Genomic DNA, 20,129 nt, shown 5'->3' on the forward strand with positions numbered 1-20,129 from the left:
ATGTCTCTTTATAACAAATCTAATGACATTTGTTAGGAAGAAAGTATGCAAAATTTACCGAGATATTAAAATTACTTAATTTTCAAAGTATAATTTTTGCTGGCAAAACGTCTAAATGCACTAAAATTATTTTTTTTTCAAGTTCGTTATCATTACTAACATTCAATGCAATGTTTTCACTAAAGCTTAATCTTGTTAACTCGACTGCAAGATTTGTAATATCTTGTTAAACTTGAAAAAGTTGGTTAATAAAAAACTCCCAACTATTTTTCAATTTTATAAATAGCTATTTGTTTCCGAACTTTTTCACCATTAACATGTTATTAACAATCAATAAGGGTTTTACAAAAGTGTCTGCTTTACAAGAAATTCGATCTCAAAGAGACGAGTTATCAAAAACTTTTACTAAGAGCAATAAAAGCGGAGATATAAGCAAAAATTAACATAAAAAGTTGTGCATTTTTTTATAAATTGTTAAGTAAATATATAAAGCTTATGTTTGGTTTGGACAAAGCAATTGTTCCCGTATTTTTTGGAAAATTCTCATTAATTATAACTAATTTCTTCTCTACTGGAAATCAAAAGATTGAGAAATCCTTCAAATCATGGATTACTAATGAAGTGGTGTCTGATGGTAGAACTGCATAAAGTTAACCCACCTAAGTAAAGTGTTAAAGTTAAGTAGAATTGTTTATAGTTGAAATTTTTATTGTAGAGTTTCCATGCAATTTAACCCCGTTTCTTTAACTTCCGGTTGTGAAGCTTGTTCACAAGAACTTAAATTATACTGTGGTAAGCATGTACTTAAATAGTCTTATTGAATAGAAATGTCAAGTTAAGTGTTTTACTGCTTACTTTATAGATGTTTACCACGTGCTGTAAACCTGAAACTCACTTCTTTTCTTACTCCTTCTTTTCTTCTGCTACGTATCGGGCCACTACAATAAATCCTACAATCTAGTCTGTATGGAAAGCTTAAATCAGCTCAATGAATCTACTACATAAACAGATACAAATTGAAAAACTCAAATGAGCTATACGATTATAAGGATTTTGGCTTAGAATATAATCAATAAAAAAAATAAGTATGTAATAAAATCATTCTGCGTTCATTCCAATTTATCTTGAAAATTAACGAGAAAAAGCGTTTGATAGAAATGAAATTTTTTTTCTCTCTAAAAACTTTTAGTGATTGTTGAAAATTGCTACACTGGTAGAGAAAAATAACATTTGCTATTGCTGCACATCTAGCCAGAGTTGTCTTAAATACGTCTTAGATGCTAGTTAACACGCACCCTTGCGCCTTTTAAGTATTCTGAAGATGCACGCTTCGTTAATAAGTGACGAAAAAATTGAACTGAAAGCAATTGTTAAAATTAATTGAAATATAAGATTTACCTAGTACATTAAGATTTGTTAATTTTCAAGGAGGATAGAATTACTAAGAACAAATTAAACATTAGGTAGTAGACAAAGTTCTGGAAGTTATTTTCCTATAGGTAAATATAAAATTATTTCCTTAAGAGATCAGAAAAAATAAATAAATGGATGAGTATGTACCAAAAAAAGCTAGTAGACTAGTGAGAGATTGTTTTCATGATATTATTGGTTTAATTTGCAACCTCAAATGTTGAAGAGTGTAAATTCTGTAGGTGCTAAGAACTAGTAATATTATTTCACAACACTTCAATACTTAGTTAAGTTATTTGTAAGCTTAATAAGTCCAAGCGGGACCAAAGAAGAGTGTTGGGACTTTCTTATACAAACTAACGGACATTTTATTTTATTCCTAATATTGTAAAATTAACTAAAAAATGCATGTCCAGATGCACAAAATGTTTGTTTGGAGATATTTTTTAAGAAAAACTTAGACAATTTAAAACCTTGAAAAAAGGCGATTTTTGTACACTGGATGAAAAGGTTTTTATATATTACTTTTCATTTATACCAGGTCTCATTTTTCAGGTTTTTAAAAAATATAAGTCCATTAATTAAGTGAATTAGGCTTTTGCCTTAGCTTAGATAAAAAGAGCGTCTATGTTTTAATAAATAAATAGTAAATGTCATAATTCACGACTTATGACTGAGGGAAAAACTAGGTCATGGCTTTTTAAGGAAAATAAGCTTTTTTAATTAGTAAAACAGACTCTACTGACTATGCTGACGTTTTCTTATACAGAAAGCTTAGTGTAGCATGAATGCGTGACAACAGTAAAATCAGAACTGGCAAAGCCTTTCTATTGCTGCTCGTGCTTTAGAGCACTCGCACCCACACATACATATAAACACACTTACACATGTATACAGTCTATGTATACCTTGTTGTATCGTTCCGATAAGGCACCATAATACCTGAAAAAGTTTTCAACCATATATGGGGTTAAACATTAGTTGATGGTGTTACGGACGTCAGCTAGCTTTAGCTTGAAACGTCAATGTCCTCACATGCGCACTGAAAGGTCATCAGCACCACGCTACTACGAATTGTTCCTCCATACCCCTAGACGATTGCAACAATACTGTATCAGCTCTATTTAACTCCAAACCTCTACTTATATGAAATTCCACAGGGGTCATTACTACTTTCAACACAATGGTAGTGAAAAGCTATATAAAGAAGAGAGCAACGCCTAATCAGCAGTTGACCTACAACCTACAGTGTAACTAGACGTAAGGCTTTAATAAAGAATATACTAAACGGGATATTGTCTCCTTACCGAGTACACGCAACGGGATATTGTCTCCTTACCTTACTTACCTAATTGGCGCAAGCGTACCCTTACAGGGACATTAGGGATACAAGTCTCCTATACTTATGTCTGCAACATTGGTGACAGTGGAAGCCGTCATTTGGATAAGTTTGGTGTCTTTGGACATAGACCGTCCACCTTTAAGCAGATCAGAACATTAACTTCTGGAGGCAATTTTTGAATGTGGCATCATTTTATTAACGAAAAATACAAGGCAGAGGATGAAAACAATTCTATTTACCTTTGCAAGCATTGTGACTCTGAACAGGTAAGTAGACCTCAATATAAGAAATTAACTACTACCTATCATTGACCCCCCATGATTGCCCTGGTCACACCTCGTCAACTAAATTAGTTATCAGCTTTCAAAATATTTAACACTTTTTTTACTTCACCGTTAATTAATTATATGATTTAATTCACCTTTGTGCTTCAAAGAATAATATTAAAGAATTTGTTGAAGAACAAGTTTGCAAAATTTTCCTGTAGATGCGAAGATAATTTTTATAATAAATCGTCAGAAGCAGGAAAAAATACTATCACTTCTAAAGATCTAATAATGCATAAGCAGGTAGAATATGAGAAAACCTTAGAAAAATATGAGCCTAGACTTCGTGCGATCATTTTACAAAAGAAAGAAAAATGGTTAAAACTGTTACCACCATTAATTAATATAATGCTTGACAACATTAGTACAAAGAAAGTTAGATTTGAACGAAAGATGGATAAACACCAGTCTATGATGATGGCAGGGGCATCCGGGTTGGGAAAAAATAAAACAAAAGCGTTCAATGGGGATGAGAATCATTTTGGTTGACTCCGTAAACTATCGGATGCAAGCGAGTCATCTAATACGAGTGGAAGTTCACGGTAGTATAGGCAGTAAACTCAGCTGTTTTGGCCGAATACTAGGTATTTAGGCCTTAATTAGCAGTTCCAAAGTTTCAACGATAAGGAACTTGAAGAGAATTTTGACGAAAGTGATTTTGCACCTAATAAACCAGCAAATTTAAGAGTTGCAAATAGTGTAACAAACAAATTTCATATTGACACCAAAAGAAGCCAAGGGCTTAGTCCCCTATATAGCAACAGACACTCAACACACATCAGAAGATCAAGCACTAGCATTACACAAAAATATATATAAGAAGCTACACACGCACAAAAATTGTGAGACCAGGCCCATGACAACACCACCTAACGCACATAGCACAGAGTTGAAAGTAACTATACAAAGCAGCACGCCTTTCGGCGAACAAAAATATAGGCGGATTGGCAGGCCAGTTAGAGAAGGACTCCTCAATGACCTTAAACTTTAAATACCCCCCAAACAACCAAAGATTAAGATGACACCAATAACAGAACATTGCTATGACTTTGAAACAATACTAGTCAACGTAGAGCTAGAGCCAATGAAGGAAGATAGATTCCTACTTCCAGCAAAACAAGAAGAGATTATATTGGAAACATTAAGGACGGCTTTAAACACAAAAAAAAATCTTGGCAACATGAAAGGATATAACACAATTTGATCTGAGACCGACTACCAGAAAAGATCTGTTGATCAAGGCAATAATGGGACGTTAAAACTTTCACATAACAGTCAACCTAATAAAGATGCAACTTATGGAGAAAGTTATGACGTCAGTACAGATGATGCACGCAACGAAACAGGGGGAAATAATCATTAAGATCCCTCTCTAACAAGATATATTGCTAAAAGGGCAAGAACACCAAAAGACAAACCTCCGTGGGCTCCATCGAACACCAAAGAGCCTCAATAAGACCTAAATGAACACCCTTTCAAGTACGCTGACAACTTGCTTGTCCTAACAACCCACATTGATAAAATAAAACGAGCGTCGAGAAAAGTATCTGCCTAACAATTATAAGGGGCTCTAAAATACATCGTAGACTACACTTTTCAGGATGTATTATTGTGAAAGTTGGTGTCAAGTACCCACTTAAATCTAAATTTACTTTTAAAAAAAAAGCTTAAACTGAAAATTGGTACAGGACACGGGCTTATAAACCATTTATTAATAAAAATCTATGTACCCGTATAAAAAAGGAAATAGCCAGACGTGGCAGACGTGGTGTGTGAGGTGCTAACCATGGCTTCAAAAAAATAAGAATTTTTTTTTCTTTCCTATTTAGGACACTGCTTAAATCACTAAAATACATAAAAACCTGTTAAATCATACCGTTTTACACCCATCCCAAAACACACTTTACCACAACAGATAAGCTTTAACACAATAACACATCACACACAAGAAACACAACGAGAAGTAAAAAAACTGAAGAGAAGTCGACTGCAGCAAGGCTCTAAAATCACTGGCAACAATTATGCACAACTGCACAGCTACTCGCAGCAAACCAAATAGCTAGCGGAGGTGCAAAAAAAACGATCAAACGAAAAGCGATAAGATGGGCAACGTGAACGACGCCGATGTCACACACCACAGCTACCCATGCCAAATGATTTCTTTTCTCTTCTTGCGATAAGACAATGTGTATGTCATATGCAAGAAGCAAAAAGTGAGATAGCAGAGATGTAGCAGGAGTAACTTAAAAAAAAAAAAAAAAAGTCGAACGCTACGATACAAAATAATGACTGCTGTAATTTTTTCATATGAAGAGGAAGAAAATGCCTTTGCACTGTCGCTTTTCACCGTAATCTAAATCAAGCAGACAGCGATCAAAAACTGACAAAACCACAGATATTTAACATTACATTTTCCTTTAATTACCTTCCCACATTCCCTCATTGGTACTGGCAGTGCGCTGTATGAAGCTGACTGTCACAATCAGCGTAACGTTATCAATCGCGTATACTGTCAAAATACATGCACGACCGCATCGCCACACATCGCTCCTAATACATAAGCACTCGGATAACACGACCGACCTTAACATAATCTTTGATAAAAAAAAAAATTTAATAATAATACATAAATGGATAAATAAATGAATAAGATAAAAAAAACAATAAAAGGAAAGAAAAAAATAACAAACTCTAAAATAAGTATTTAAGTTTAATAAATAAAATTATGTGTGAGAATGTAACACGAGCAGTGGCCTGTGAGTAAAGTAACTTTTTCTAAAAAAAAAAAACATACTTAAAGATTGTGTATCAGATTATAACATAGGCAGCGGCCTATGAATGACGCAACTTTTTCTAAATAAAAACTACTACTTACCTTTTATAAGATTGTGTATTAGAATGTAACATAGGCAGTGGCCTATAAATGAAGTAACTTTTTCTTAACAAAAATTGGACTTATCTATTATAAGATTATCATAATATAATACGGGCACTCATGGATACAATAACTTTTTCTCCAGCACTGTGACGTTAGGAAGTCCTGGATGATGAGAACCTGTGGCTTTTGGACGTGTTACGGACGTCAGCTAGCTTTAGCTTGAAACGTCAATGTCTTCACATGCGCGCTGAAAGGCCCAAATTCAGATGGTCATCAGCACCATGCTACTACAAATCGCTCTAATACCCCTAGATAATTGCAACAATACTGTATCAGCTCTACTAAACTCGGAATTCCTACTTACCAAAAATTCCACAGGGGTCATCACTACTTTCAACACAATGGTAGTGAAAAGCTATATAAAGAAGAGAACAACGCCTAATTGGCAGTTGACCAACAACCTACAGTGTAACTAGACGTAAGCCTTTAATAAAGAATATACTAAACGGGATATTGTCTCCTTACTGAATACACGCAACGGGAAATTGTCTCCTTACCTTACTTACCTAAACGGCGGAAAAGAACCCTTATAGGGACATTAGGGATATAAGTCTCCTATACTTATACCTGCAACAATGGGTCAAACCGTTTGTTCTTTTTTGGTATTAGTTCATATATTTCGAACACATGCCTTATTATACATGGAACCGTAAATGAATTGAGTAAGTAGTTATTTTTGCATTAATTATAGAAATCGATAAGATTTATTTTATTTACTAAGATTATTTATGTCATTTAGTTTGGTAGTAACATGATACGTATGAAGTTGACTAAAATTTTTTTTCTTCTGAATACTGTTATGGAACCTTAGGCGATATTCCAATTTATATCTCACCACTATCACCAAATAACGCTTGTTACGAAGCAAACTTTAGGGATTCTCGTGTAGATGGGGAGCAAGTTATTACAATTTATAAAATAAATGGGTTAAAGAGTCCAAGATATTGTAGTGAAATGGTCCACCAAACAGGTAGAACGGGGGCTCCAACCCATCCACTAACGATTAGTGAAACTTTATGCTGACCACTCAGCCACTGCCACCGAGCACGACTGTACTAATTGCACTTTTAGATGCACTGTATTATGTCGTCAATTGTACGCTGGTGTGCTAACACACGGGCGCTTGCTTGACTAAACCAAGCCACGTCCGTGACACCTCTCCAGTTTATGGGTCATCGGCCTCAATGACATCTCTTGGTACGTCACCTACTGAGTATTGTTTTTTTTAAATTCGACAGCTGTTTATTAATCTTTTCTCGCATAGTGTCCCTGGAAAAGCTATATTTTCGTAGCAATTTTTGTACTGTCTTCTTACCTCGATATCCTTGTGTAACAAAGTAGCTTTATTAGTGTACTGACTGACCAAGAAACGTAGTTTTTATCGGCCACGAAAGGTAATGCAGATTTCTTCTAAAGTGGTGACAAATGAATCTGGCGCACATCTGAGCTTAGTTTTTTTGTGAATTACGAACTCAACTGCCTTAGGCAATATTTTAATCTGCATCTCATTACTATCACCAAATTACGCTTGTTACGGACCAAGCTTTAGGGATTCTCGTGTAGATAGGAAGCAGGTAATTTTAATTTATTAAAAAAATAGGTTAAAGAGTCCGAAATATTGTAGTTAAATGCTTTGCCAAAAAGGAGTAGCAGGAGCTCGAACCCGTCATTTAAGGATTCGCGAAACTTTACGCTGACCACCCACACATGACTGCTGCCAAGCGTGACTGTATCAATTGCACTGTTAGATGCACTCTATTGTGTCGTCAGTTATACACTAGTGCGCCAGCATTCAGGCACCGGCTTGACTGAACCAAGTCGCGTCTGCGACACCTCTCCCGTTTATGGGTCATCGTCCCTGATGACATGGTGTCACCTTCTGGGTATTTTTTTCTCTTAATTTGACAACTGTTAACTAGTCTTTATCTAACATATGTCTTGGTGTCCTTACAGGCTATATCCTTGCAGCAATCGTTGTACTGTCTTCTCACCTTAATATTGTTTTATGCCAAAGTAGTAGCTTCATTGGCTTAGTACCTGACCAAGAACGTAGTTTAATTGGCCACTGGAGGTAATGAAGATGTCTTACCAATTGGTGATGGATATATCCAGCGCTCATTCCAGGTAATTTTTGCGTGAATTAGCAACTCTACCGCCTTTGATCATATTTCAATCTACATCCCACCTCTATCACCAAATAACGTTTGTTATGAAACATGCTTTGGGGAATCTCGTGTAAATTGGGAGCAGATAACTCTAATTTATTTAATAAATGGGTTAAAAAGTCCAAGATATTGTTGTCAAATGCTTTTTTAAAAAGGCGGTACAGGGGCTCGGACCCATCTACTAAGGATTCGTAAAACTTTACACTGACCACTCAGCCATGACCAACACTAAACGTGAGTGCACTAATTGCACTATTGGATGCACTTCATTATGTCGTCAGTTGTACGCCAGTGTGCTAACACACGGCTGCTGGCTTGACTGAACCAAGCCTTGTCCATGACAGTACTATTTATTATGCAAGAAAAAGATACCGTAAAGTTTAGAAACGATTTTAATGTTCTTCTAAAATTCTTTTAAACTTGTCTATTATGAGCTACTTTTTATCAATCCTTACAATAAATTCTCAAATTGGTTTTGTATTACAATATTTTTTATAAACAGCTTACGACGATTGAGATCAGAATTACATGAAATAAAAATCATGTAAATTATTCTGTAAACAGAAGTGTACAATCACAATAATTTTTATTATATTTAAGTGACTGGACAAAATTTTTTAACATATTTTATTTAAGGCTACTGTTACCAGTAAGCTTGAAAGATAACTTTTTAAAAAAATTTGGCTGACAATAATAAATAAATATTTTTGTAAACGCATTAACACTGGCTGAGTTGGTTATTTTTCATTTAGAAAAAGACTAACGTACTAAAACGTTGTAAAAAATAAGAAATAAAAAAGTGGACATACAAAAACGGATGTACTTTAAGAATAACAGAAATAAGAAAGTTTATATGTAAAGTAAGGAACAGTACTAACAAGATTTTAAAAGTGCCTTAAGTCAGCTTATTATAGTTTTAATGCAAACATTAAAAAAAATTAAATGATTTTTAAAGTTTGTGACAAAAATAATATTATCGTGTTTTGTAGTGACAAGTTATTTTAAGTAGTGATTTTATATGTTTACATGGTGGATCATCGCAGTTATAAGTATATGTGCTCATTTGTATGGCAGACATTTTTTGTTTAGTGGAAGTATAATATACCATTACATTTTAAATAAAGTCATCCATTACGTTAAAAATTAGTCTTTGAAGGAAAACGCAAACAAACATTAAAATGGTATTTTGCTGGAATTTTCTCCTCAGTAGTATGTACAGCAATTCTGTAAACTTTTATTTTCCAAACGACTCTTTTGAAAATTTAACACAGACAAAATTTTCTAATTATCATCAGGCACTCTAATTTAAAACTCAATTCAAAACATTTACTTTAGATTTATATAATAACAAGTACCTCATTTGCATATCATTGAGTTTTTACTGATCTAAAAATTCTGAGAATTTTGTGCCAGAGCACAAAATACCACTTATTAACTAAAGTTAGGTTTTAAGTTTATAAAGCAATAGATTTTAGTTCAAGCTATAAGAAATTTTAATTGTTTAGTGTTGGATCTAAGACTTTCTCAAATAACTATTGTACATGCATATTTTTTTTGGTATATTGCAATCAGTTTATAACATTGTTCAGTAAACAAAGATTATTTGATGCACTGTCTAAAAAATGCAGACAATTTTTCAAAATTTTTATTTAATAAGTAGTAAGAAATCTATCTTTTTTTTGTTTGTGTATCTAGAAAAAATGTTTTATCCTGATTTATTGGATTAATTTACGGTTTCTCATTTGAAAATTTCTTCTCTTGTTCTTACTCCTATGTCGGTAAAAGTTATTTTTTTTTTTTTCTATTGCACATGACTGTACATTTACATAATTAATATTCACACTTCTATCTGGTGACTTGTTAAAGGAATACATTTTTTATTAATAATGGTTTTGAAATTCATAAAATAGAAATATCGCAAAAGTTAACACCCCTGAGAAAGCCAAAGAAATGATTGTACATCTCAATAAAGAATACACACGGATACAGCCGTAACAAAAACGTTGACAATAATCCGTGATTCGCACATGCACTATTACTAGAAATTCGTATCGTCGTATAAATAAATATTATAGAAGGCTTTAAAAATTTAACATAGGTATTAGGTATTATTATGATAGTATTGACAAATTGATTATTGTAAAAATTCCTCACCATGAGTAAGAAAATATTAAAGTAACTTTTGTCCCGGTAAATATTATGGATAAAAAATGCAATTAAGTTATTTAAATTCGTCCCAAGTAATAACAGTTCATTATATTTCTACATTATTAATTTTTTTAAACAGATTTTAAAAGTATATTTTCGAATAAATAGAATAATTAGAAGTGTTTTTCGGTGTTACAGAATGCACGCGGTTGGATTACATTCAGCATTAGCCATCAAACGACAAAGAAAACGTCGAGATGAGCAACGCCGTGCAAGAGAGCGTCGTTATAGTAGTCAGTCTGGTGAAAGTGGATTAACGTCACCAAAAGCTTCTTCTTATTCTCTTGATCAAAATATGCGTTTTCAACGAAAAAGTAATATTTATAATCGTACTACACCAGGAATAGTAGATTCAAAAGTTGTCACTTCAATAGGAATGTTACACATTGGCGTTGTTTTTTTCGTCTCAGGCATATTTTTACTACTAAGTGGAATTTTACCCAATGAGCTAATGTCAGTAGAAAAAAAAACAGTAAGAGAGTGGTGGAACGAGCTTATTGCAATCGGTCTTTTTTTAATAATTGTTGGCTCTTTTTTGATCCTTCTTAATACGATAATAGCAAAAAAGGAAGAGGATGAGCTTGAGCATTATGTCCAACGTCAACTAACGAGATCAAAGTCAGGACATCGTCTTGAAAGAGACTCTGAGACTGGCGGATTGACGACAAGGCATGCTAATCATATAAAAATCACCAAAAGCTTCTACAAACCTGCTGAACTGTTGACACAAAATAATGTTGATATTTCATTACATAGCAAAAATTCTGTAACAACATGTTCGGATATTTTAGATAGAAATAATGGGTTTTCAAGGCAGTTAAACAATAAAGTGTTACTAGAAATAAGTGAGGAAGATATAGAGCATAAATTGTATGATACCTCACGGATAAAGTATCAAAATCATGCTTCGAGCTTAAAGATAAAAAAAACGTTAAACTTAAACAATTCTTACAGTGGTAAGCAAGGTTGTTTAGGTAATGAGACAACTAATATGTAACTTATATTTTTTAATACTTTTTGAAGCAGTCATTCAGTTTGGTGGACATAAAAATTTTCACAACAGACATTAAGTTCAATACTGAAAACATAGTAAAAACTTAGACGCTATTGTTTACATTTATCTTTCATACATTTAACTGAGCCACCTTATAAATATAATTGTAATGCACTTACTTGATCGTGGATTTTTTGTTACTAAGTGTGTGAGCAAGACAAAGTAGAAGAAGGCCACTAGCATATTATTATGTACATACGTGAATACTCTAAAAATAAGAGATTTTTTTCTAAATGCAGCAATTGGAATTAGCTCTATGTCCATAGATTTATGTGCAGCAATACAAACATTGCAAGGCTAACTATTATTATGTCTTTCAACTGAGAACGAAAAAAGAATACTCAAGTTTCAAGCTTTGTAAACCCGATACTCTACTAAATTTTTTAGAAACTGTTAGTTTTAATGAAGACATTAAAAATTCTGAACGTGAAGAGTGTCTTTTTTTTAAAGAAAATTGCATAATTGCTAAAATTTTTACGTACTCCCTTTCTGAACAAAATTTTTTTTTTAAATACAAAAAAAACATGCCTTTCTAACAGTAAGTTTATTTTTATTTTGAAGTTTCGTAAGTAAATATCACATCATATTAATGATAAAGAGGAGTCAACTAAACCCACGTGTGGAGATACGCATCACAATTATTTCAACTAATGACAAACTATGAGTTCTATATTACTAAGTTTGATTAGTAAGTGCTGATGTTAGTGCACTTTTGAGGTACCAGATCAGGTGGGTATAAGCATGCAGTACAAATGAATAAGAAACTGAATAGAACAATCATAAGCTTTCATTACAACTGGTATATTAATAATACCAAGAAAGGTCTTCATTTTCTAAACAATGTTTACACTGAGCTTCTAAACAAAATATTAAAAATTACGAACAGTCTTAAAAATTATCCTATACAATAATATTTAATGAACTTGAAGTGAGTAATAACATTAGAGGCATAAAAAGTAAATTGTCACTGAATATCCCTACTTTTAAGTTGATAAGCACTGAGAATATCTTCATACACTTAAGCAAATATAATAGTAAAAATGTCTTTGCACACTTTATTGTCTCGATCTCTCTCTGTATATGCGTGCGCTCGCGCGAGTTTGTGTGTGTGCGCGTGTGTATGAGTTTTCACTGAATTTTAAACTGCATCAACCATACAACACTTGATACTATACTGTTGCAGTAAAAACACAAATAAAATAAATCTGGTTGCAGTGAGCCTTACCCACTGTATTATAAAACCTTCTGTAATTGATAGGTTACATTAACTTCATAACACGTGTGTTATGTGAGCAGGTTTCTTGTATGAAATTGGCCATAGGAGCATATCAAATGTAAACGGTATGTTATTTATTGATACTGATATAATATAGTTAATGATTTAACTTACTCAGTTTAACTAGAACTAGCAGCGCACTATGATTACCTAGCTTTAGATACTAACTGTGGAGGTAACACAGTAGGGAAAATTTTTAAAATTCAAAATTTTACCTTGGTAATCCTCTTTCAAGAGTTTTTAGGATCAGTGAATTATAATCTTAAGTTCAATTACAAAATTTTTAATGTTAACTACAAATGAAAAATAGTATTCTACTATGAAATTGTTGATAACTGATTTATTTTTAAGCTGTAATGTTCCACTTCAAAGTGGTTTTTGTCTTGTTTTAAAATATCGTTTTTATCTGAAAACTATTTTTTGCAGTCCATACTGTTATTTTTGCGTAAAGAAAGGTGAAAATAATAAACTATACTGCTAATAAGTATGTTTAATTTGTTGTAAATCTAAGTGCACTTAACACAAGCCACCTCCAAGTACTGATAGAATAAAGGATGAAGTGGTCTGACTGGCTACAACAATTGAACAATATATAAGTCAAAGTAAAAGAAGACTTACCAATAATAAATTAGCAATGCTTGAAAACAATTCTGAATACAAATAATTTTAATTATGCTTGAAAAATGTAAATTTATATTGTGGACTTAGTTGTTTCGAAAAAAAATTAATTTTGACAAACAATTAAATTTCACCCGTTATTCAGATATTCTCAATAACTGAAGAAAGTTAAAACCAAAATTTTGGCGTACATCATAAAAAAAGTTAAAAACTGTTGGAATAAGATCGTGGTTTTGTTATCTGCAATCCTGGAATATTGCGAGATACGATTTTAGAGGCAAAATTTGAAATTAAAAAAAACTTTTTATCAGTATTACAACTAGGAATAATTGAAGTAAAAAAAAATATCTTGATTTCTTTGTTTTTTATAGCAAGCTTGATGTTTGTCGTAATAAACGCTTCTGAAAATCTACAGTACACGCTAAAAAATTTGTCAATCGGTGCCAACTTTATCTCATTTTTTAACTCATCAACAAAGCCACCAAGAGGCAATAGAAATAAAGAAAAAAAGAATAAAGTTTTTCTTTAATAAGCAGTGGATGCAACTTTTACCATAGCTCTCTGTATTACATGGTCACTTAATAGCATGCTAGTGCTTACGTACTTTGACGTTTTTCTCTTTGTTTTGAGTACTAAGATACGTACGTAATGAAGTGAAATCACCCCTCGTTAAAAAGCTTACTAAGTAATAAAAATTTTTGCTTAATACCAAACCAAGATGTAGTACTTCAGTAAGAATACTTTGTTTCCACGTTAATACTTGTATACTTAATTCGTTCCTATACTTACTGCATAGAAAACTATGCTTGATTATAATCAATGCTACGATAAGTATAAGGACTTTTTGTTTTATTATCAAAGCACTAATCATTGCTGGTCAAACTCTGTATTCTCAAGAAAACTTTCTCTTTGTTCCATTTTTTTAATACACTATGCATATACCATATAACATGACTGAGAACTACTAAGCTTTTTGTTCGTAACGATTCTTGTTCCCGTTTAAATTAGTACTCCATCAATTATAACAACAAAAAATTTTTTGTTTATAACTAGTTTAATACCAGGACCAAAAAATTAGGTATGGATCTCGGAACCCTCAGAAGAAGCGGACGCTCTGACTTAAACGTTATTAAACGCGGTATAACAGAAACTGAAAGAATAAGAGTTCACCTAATTTTAACAGGTTTTGAAAAGTCTAATTTTTTAATACTGAGAATGTAAGTATTATTAATTATTTAAACACGCACGTACATCATATACGTATAAATATATGTACCACTTCTGTTACACGCGATTCACACATTCTTAGTACTCCCATGTTTGCTATAACATAATGTGTATAAATATATGTACTAAACGGTGTTCATGTGATGTGAAACGATGCAAATATTTTCCCCAAGTTGCGCTGATAAAAGGTACTTTTGTTCTGACGCATTGAACAAAAATTCACTTTATGTGAAATTACTATCCGTGGTTTTAATATGATATTAGATATGTACAACTATTTAAACTTTTGTATTCGTAAATGAGGTGACTTTTTGAATTAAACTACATTTCCTGATGAATACTACTACCCCTTTTAATATAAAGTGGTACCACAGTATGTTTTTTTCTAAGATTAAAGGATATTAAGTAATTGTTATTATAAACGCGACTAAAAAATGTCAGTGTGAGTATATGTGACAGATGTAATAAAGACGTTAGAAATATTATCAGCTGTTTTGAAATAATAGGAGGACTTTATGAAGGCAGATAATTTTGTACTCTCTAAGGAACTAGTGTACCTGGCAGCACGTCTTTCTATGGCTATACTCTGCAGTATATTTTTCAACATGTTATGTTCTTTATTTTTGTTTATCAATTCATTTATTTTTAACTATTTGTACTTTTTGTTGTATTCCTGTTAATACTTAAAAGGTTTCTAGACGTATTTAAATAACTTGAAAAGAACATTGTCATAGACTATACGATGCGTTTAAGCTTTTTATTAGAATAAAATAACTTTAACTCTTACTTTTAATAAAAATAAGCAGTAAGAGTGTAGTCAGACACGTACGACAGTATCTAAAACTAAATTCAAATCATTTTTTTAGATTCCCACCTAGCCAACTGACATTTATTATCACTTTTTACTCCCACATAACGCAACCACTCTTATTTGTTAGAAATTCTATTGTTGGACAGCTTCTTAAAAAGCTAGACAATTCAGTCAGTACTCAATGTCAAGTTGTTCCCAGGAAATAGCCAAACATTTGCGCGTGACTTCTTTTTTCTCACTCCACACATTTTGGCGCGAATCATGGAGCAAAAACAGCTCCCCGAACAAGATAAGAAGGAGGCTTGCGGCCCTCACGAGACAGAGGAGACCCAGCTCTCATCAGATCAACGCCCTACCAGGCAGTCGCCTGGCCAGGTGCCCCCTTAACCGCTGCTGACAGGAACCTTTACAAATAAAGTCTTGAGTTCAATCGAAAATCACGCTGTTTCCCTTTCATTCACCTGGTCACTTCTAGGCAACTACTTGTAGCAAGGGCCACAGGTTGGGCAGGCAAGGCCTATCTTCAGAGGACTCTCTTCGAGAACTGTGCTCGGCTCTCATTTGTCCAAACGCTTCTCTCACTTGGCATTTAGTCCTACGCCCCCAAACGGATGGTTACGCTGGTCGAGCTAAGCTCCTAGGACGTCGCAACTCAGACGATCAGAGTCCCGCAGAGTTCAACCTGGCGAGGTACGGTGCACCAACGTCACTCCGCTTATTTCGCTTATTAGGGCCGCAGCCAGTACGCCGTCCTCGGTGACGTAACGAGAGGCAACGCCTGAAATGGAACCGCCGAAGACACGGAGGGTCATCGCAACGAACGGCTGCTGAGAGGTTCATTGCAACGCCTGACGCAGCTTCACCACCTCACCCAGTCATCCGAAGCGTCATATTCCGAGCTGCTCCGAGCATCAGCGAGCTTCCACCCGACACCCCTCAGTTTCCATTACTCGAACAGGTAACGGTCGATGCAGTCCTCCCGGCAATCATAGAACGGTTCATGCCACCGGAACCAGACACCGCTCTTAGCCCAGAGACCGACCTTTTCGACGGCTTCAAGGACGATATTGAGGGCGACTCACCGGTACAGTCAGATATGGGCTGTCCGGCCTGCATACGCAAGCCGACTCGGCCAAGGACACTCGTTCTGACTGCTCGAGTACCACTTGCCAAAACACCGCCGCGCCTCCCAAAGCCCTTGAGACCGATTCTCGTCGAGCTACGAGACCCTGGACGACTAAACAAAACCAAGTGGAAATTACCGCTGTGCCCTCCAAAGAAAATAAGGATCCTGGAGGAGTTTGCCGTGCCGCGAGGGCGCAGCACGAGCCGCATGCGCAGTTTAAGAACGCTGTATCATTGAAACAGCTACATCCCCCACTCAGTCCTTCTCAAGACCAACACAAGTCCAACGTTGGAACGAATTTTCTGGCTACCTAGCCAGAAGAGACTTAGTTTTGGGGCTCAGCCTTCCCAACAGTCAAGCCCTCCGATAACAAAGTGTAAAAAAATCTTACAAATTAACAGGTATGACAGTGTATGGCAACTAACTGAGCATCTACTCTTTCGACTCTTTGACTCTTTAGTCTTTGTCTAACTTATCAAGTCGCGTGGGAGCACAACGAGGTAAGTTTGAGAAAGCAGACGAAGCTTTAGCGACCACGCTACTATTTACTTCAGATTGGCATACTCGAATTTTCAAATACTAAAAAATAAGTATTTTTGCTAGTATGCTTGATGTATTTTGGTTTAATTAAGTCTCTTCTTCAATCCTAGTCCACAGCTTTACCAAAAAAAAAGGTCAAAAAGTCGTTAGAACAACGAAGACGAGACATATGTATCTCGAAATGATCAAAACAAGATTTTTTTAGCCTCAGTATCTGAGAAATGGTCTTATCGTTAAGTTAGCTGCAAGCCAGATTTTTTCTCTGCATAGTTGGAATAGGCGTGCTCTTAAAATCAAGCAGAGCTGCCAACAGTGTGATATTAGCTATAGGTACTTTCTAATTTCACAAATTCACAGTAGATGATAGCATGCAGTGTTGGGAGCTCCCAGTGGCTAAGATGGTAGAGCGCTTGCTTCCCACCTGGAAAGCTCGGGTTCGAGACTCCGTTCCATCACTTCTTTTCGAGTTACTAGGTGGAGTTTTTAATATGAACTAATCACTAGGATATCATATAAATAGGCTACTGGTAAATAGAATTTTACCATGGTATGCAGATATGCAGTTTATAGGAAGACGCAACGATGCCTCAGAAAAGGAAAGTGGTGGATATGACTCTCTCATAGTAAAAACGTCCCCTAAATGCTTAATAATACAAATAATGAGATATATATGGCAAATCGAGGTCAAATGTATATGTGCGCACTTACAAGCATGTAAAATGTACCCAGCCATTCAAACAACGACTGACATGACCAGGTGTTGTAAAGGTAGGACACCTACCGTGGGATAATTTGAAAACGAATAAAAATGTAAATACCAAGAATACTTCAACACTCTATTTATCCTAACCCTGAATTTTGTGTGCCTCAAATGTGAGCACATTTATTTCAGAATCAAAGCTAAAATTCGAAATCAATTAATAACTCGTAAAAATTTTGTATGCGCAGCATATATTTCGTATGATATTCATAGTATAATAATGTTTAGTACTCATACTTTAACAAAATCAGACTACATAATGTTGCCTTTTGCTCTAACATTTTTATATACCTTCTACATAGCAAGGCATAAATGCATTTGATGTGAGGTTTCCATGAAATACCAGTCAAAAGTCAATATTAGTTTGATTTTGTTAGAGTACGAATCTAAACAGTATTATACTACGAATGTCATACAAAATGTATGCTGCGCAAAAAAAAAACTTGACAGTTTTTATATCTTGATTTCAGAACTTTTTAAGGCTACTGATTCATCAGGAAGAATACTATTCATTGCCAGTGTAAAAAGGTTCAGAAATGTCTTACGGAATATGAAATCGATACATTAAACTTACCTAACATTTAAGGTTTCTAAAAAACTATTTTTAAGGGATACTACTATATTATCATGCTTGCATAAGTTTTAGTAGTGATAAAAGATCTTAGTAGGAGCCTTCTGCTATGAGGTACAGCTAGGCATGAGTATATGGCACTTTCTTTAACAAACTTAGCTCCTTTCTGACCTTGACATCTTTGATTTGACTAAAACTTTGTTTTACGTATTTTTTATTGTAAAAATAGATAAGTTTTTACTATGTTTTTTTTTCAATTTAATTCTAGGGAAAAAAGAAGTGATTGTAAATAATAAAGTTTATAACTTTTGACTAATAGAATACCATTCAAAAATTAATAACTCTGGTTGTATTTCAGCTATAATCTATTTCTTTACTTTGCACATAAGAACTGAGCTTTAATTAGAAGAATTGTTTCACAAATAATTAAAAGCGAATTCTTATTGTTATTAGTGATTCAAATGTTTAAATTATTTTAAATAACTGTTCCACCCTTAAAGTTATCAATTACTATTACCACCGCAGTTAACGTTAAATTTTCTATCATTAACGTATTTTTGTTTATTAAAAAAATTATTATTTCTATTGGATATGAATTAACTGTTGATAAACTAATAGTAACTATCCATTGTTTTTACTTATTTTAAGTTACTCAGAGTTCTTTGTGACGTAAATAATAAATGCAGCTTATCTACTAACTTTCGTAATTGTTATTCCTATCTTTCGCCTACCTTTCTCAATATAATACAGTCATTTTTAATGACTCACATTTTTATAATTTAATTACAGATACGTGTTACTACAAAGTCAGCTAAATTAAGCTTATTATCTACATTTGTATCCTTTATCATACCTGTGAATGTTCATTTTGGGTTTGTGAGAATTTTGAAGTTGAGTTAATTGGCAGTAGTAAGTAAAAAAAGTGGGTTACAACCGAAAGAACTTTCTCGCAAACCTTAATATCCAGCATTAATAATTTGTTTAACCATCTGGCAGTTGTAGCACATCCCTCCCTTTGCTGCCATAGAGACCTGATTATTCGGGTACTAACGTGTGTCGCTCATACCACTGTGAGTGCACTAAATTTTAAAATTTGCTAATGTGGAATATCAATTCTAAAGATTAAAAGTTTTAACTGAAAATCCTTATTGAATGTTACAGGTGTGGAATTATAAGTTGAAATGTAAGTGTAAATGATAATGTAATGAATAAGTATTTAAAGCTCAAGCTGCAAAAATTTTATAGAAGAAATTTTTAGCACTGATTTTTTGCGAACAACTTGAATGTCGAGATTTTGCGCTGCAGGTGTCGTTATAAGATTTATAACAGGTATTAAGGGGACAGTGGACGATGTTGAGCTGCTTGGAGCAGGTGTTGTTGTAAGATTCACAACAGGTATTGAGAGGGCAGAGGGCGATATTGAGCAGGTTGGAATAGGGGATGTTGTGGATTTAACAGCAGGAATCGATACATCGATAACTCCTCCCATCGACGACGCTACTGACAAGTCAATTGGTGAGCCCCATTCAACCGTTCTGATTGCCTCAAACTCTTACGTATGTTGGAAAGTTAGAGATGTTGCTGGTGCCAGTGTCCCCGATTTTAGAATGCAAGAAGGATGTGGCGAAGAAATGGTGAACGCATCCTCTGAAAGATAATTTTTACTTTGGTTAGAAGTTGAAAAAACTCCTAATCCATTAAAATTTTTTAAAGAGTTTTTACCGAAAAAAGCTCCAGTTATCGTTAGTGACAAGTCA

General features: G+C 34.0%; 1 protein-coding gene across 1 annotated transcript; it reads left to right on the plus strand.

Moving 5' to 3' along the window:
* Positions 1-10,528: 10,528 nt before the first annotated feature.
* Positions 10,529-11,210, plus strand: LOC106640003 (uncharacterized). The gene is made up of 2 exons (XM_089593679.1): positions 10,529-11,125; positions 11,181-11,210. The coding sequence occupies exons 1-2, from the start codon at positions 10,529-10,531 to the stop codon at positions 11,208-11,210; spliced, it is 627 nt and encodes a 208-aa protein (XP_089449805.1).
* The last annotated feature ends 8,919 nt before the right edge of the window (positions 11,211-20,129 follow it).

The sequence above is a fragment of the Copidosoma floridanum genome, unplaced genomic scaffold, assembly GCF_036245765.1.
Source record: "Copidosoma floridanum isolate Cflo_tuat_1 unplaced genomic scaffold, Cflo_Japanese_pri ptg000020l, whole genome shotgun sequence".
NCBI lineage: Eukaryota > Metazoa > Arthropoda > Insecta > Hymenoptera > Encyrtidae > Copidosoma > Copidosoma floridanum.

Bases quoted from the DNA above. Each gene is read 5' to 3' on its own strand.
- LOC106640003 (XM_089593679.1), top strand. From the start codon at position 10,529: ATGCACGCGGTTGGATTACATTCAGCATTAGCCATCAAACGACAAAGA. The intron at 11,126-11,180 runs GTTGATATTTCA...CGGATATTTTAG, and splicing joins AACTGTTGACACAAAATAAT to ATAGAAATAATGGGTTTTCA.